General features: G+C 43.7%; 1 protein-coding gene across 1 annotated transcript in view; it reads right to left on the bottom strand.

The window, feature by feature from the left end:
* ano2a (anoctamin 2a) overlaps window positions 1-2,500 on the bottom strand; it is a gene marked incomplete at its 5' end in the record, with an annotated part of 18,778 nt that overhangs the window by 8,928 nt on the left and 7,350 nt on the right. Inside the window, 3 exons of the mRNA XM_083665735.1 lie at window positions 1,593-1,675; window positions 1,803-1,957; window positions 2,313-2,447. Of these exons, the coding sequence (XP_083521861.1) occupies window positions 1,593-1,675; window positions 1,803-1,957; window positions 2,313-2,447 (373 nt within the window). The remainder of the gene's footprint in view (window positions 1-1,592; window positions 1,676-1,802; window positions 1,958-2,312; window positions 2,448-2,500) is intronic.

The following is a 2,500-nucleotide window of genomic DNA, read 5'->3' as shown; positions in this document are numbered from 1 at the left end:
CCTCTGTGGAAAATTAAGAACCTGTTTTTGGTACTAACTAGAACACTTTGTCCCAGTGTAGTGGCTCTGTGGCAAGAGCAAGACTAGCTTGAATGTGACGAAACCAGACTCTGAACCTAGACCCAGATGAAGACCCACAACAAGACATGTTCTCCCTACAGAGCAGTCAGATCATACAGTTGTTGTGGACACAAGTAGGGCTTTCGCAATATTTGTTATTCATGATATTGCTGAAGAAAATATCATTCATTGCTGAAGTATGGTGGAGATATGCCACTGTGAGCAAAAATGGACATGAACACGTGTTTTCACTGCTAGATGTGCTTTGACTTGCAAAAAGCAGGATATTGCACTTATAGTTATGCACACATCTGGGGTTTGAAGCACTTTTAAAGACTATTTTCTGTCAGTGAACAATATAACTATATGCTCCAAATATCATAAAATTCGATAATATCTAATATCGTCCCAACCCTAACCAAACCCTTAACTGTCTACTGTTGGCCTCTACCAGATTCAGTATGTACACATTTGAGAAACAACTCAAACAAGAAATGGCATGCTTAATCGATTCTGTCTAAAGTTAGCCAGCAAGCTAGCCAGATCCCCTTATAGAAAAAATTGGCAAGTGGCAACATTCGCTAGCTGTTGCTGAGGTCATCCAGCTATCAAGCTGGTATTAGCTAGAGTAGCTAACTTTAGCTACAGTATATCATTAGCTCATACTTTTAGCTCAAACACTTGTATGCTTATGCATCAACCATTGCACATTGTGGTAGCTATGCACCCTAATAATTGAGTTACCCCTATGTGGCCGCATAGCTCTGTATGAAATTGTAGTCATTGTACTAAATTGATGTGTCTTGGCTAGAAATGTTGAAACCATCAAGACCACCGTCTTGTCATTAGCCCTGACACAATGGACCACAGAATCAAGAGCACATCCCTGACACACACATATCAATCCACAAACACATACTGACAAATACACAGTAATACACACCAACACAAAGGCCGAGAAACACACACTTCGCATCTATACAAATGACAAACACGCCAGAGCTTCTACACACAGCAGCAGGATGCCAGACCACTTTTCTGGTCTAAAGCAGACACACACACACACACACACACACACACACACACACACAGAAAGGAACTCCTCCCACCTGCACTCGATCCTTCAGACAGCAGAGAGAGGAAGAGAGCAACACACAACAACATTAAAACATTAACATTATACCAGAAATGTGTATTTGAGTTTGTATGCTGTGACCCTGGTAAGAGGTGCTTTATCCAGTCAGCTCACTCCTTTAAGAACAGCTCAGTCTCATTATAGTCATGGGTCGCGAATGGTGTTACTGTGTGTGTGTGAGTGTGTGTGTGTGTGTGAGTGTTTTGAGCCCTGGGATAATCTGTGAAGCCGTGACTTGGACCCCTAGACGTCCTTTCAACTTCACCTCCTTACTGACACCACAGACAGAGTGTGTATGAGTGCTTAGGTGTGTATGTATGTGTATGTGTGTGTGTGTGTGTGTGTGTGTGTGTGTGTGTGTGTGTGTGTGTGTGTGTATGTGTGTGTGTGTTCATACCTCCTCATCCTCCAGGCTGGTAAGGTCCCAGCAGTGTTTTAGACACATCTGCCGCCGCTTCCAGTGCTCCAGAAAACAAGCCGCTATAAATACACAAACACACACACACACACACACACAGACTTATATTATTAGTTCATATAAGTGATTATTAGTTCATATCGTCCTTTAAAGGTCCAGTAAAGATGATGTATTAGAGTGTATATTTACCCCAGAGGGACATGAAAATGGCAAAGAGAACCGTTGCTCCGTTGTCAAACAGGTATGAGACTCTTGACAAGGAACACACAGAACTCAGACTCCAGTAATCACACACTCCATCACACAGAGGACACATGGTGAAGTTCAGACCGCACGTCTCCTTACTGAAACACACACACACACACACACACACACACACACAAACAGAGACACACAAACAGAGACACAGACACAGACACAGACACAGACAAACAAACACACACACACACACACACACACACAGTGAAGTTCATCATATGCCTGTCATCATACGTTTTCCTGATTAAGGGAGAGGACAGAGGGAGAAAAAGTGAAGTCTAGAGGGACTTAATGGACAGAGAGCACAGAGAATGCAGTGAGAGAGAGAGAGAGAGAGAGAGAGGGGGAGAGAGGGAAGGATATAAAGATGGAGCAGCAGGATAGAAAGGGCATGACAGAGAGAGAGAAAGAGAGAGAGAGAGAGAGAGAGAGAATTTGTACCTGGGCACATTGGTGTCGACAGTGAGGCAGCCGTACAGGAAGACAATGACTCCCAGTAGAGAAGGAGGGATGAGGAGCTGAGTGTAGACGCCCAGCCAGGCAAAATACAACCCGATCTGCTCCCCAAAGTACTTCCTACACAGAGATTATAGAGGTTAATACGACCATATCTACACAGGTCTGGGTTG

This window comes from Argentina silus (assembly GCF_951799395.1).
Source record: "Argentina silus genome assembly, chromosome: 3".
Lineage (NCBI taxonomy): Eukaryota > Metazoa > Chordata > Actinopteri > Argentiniformes > Argentinidae > Argentina > Argentina silus.
This window is presented reverse-complemented; position numbering and strand designations above follow the sequence as displayed.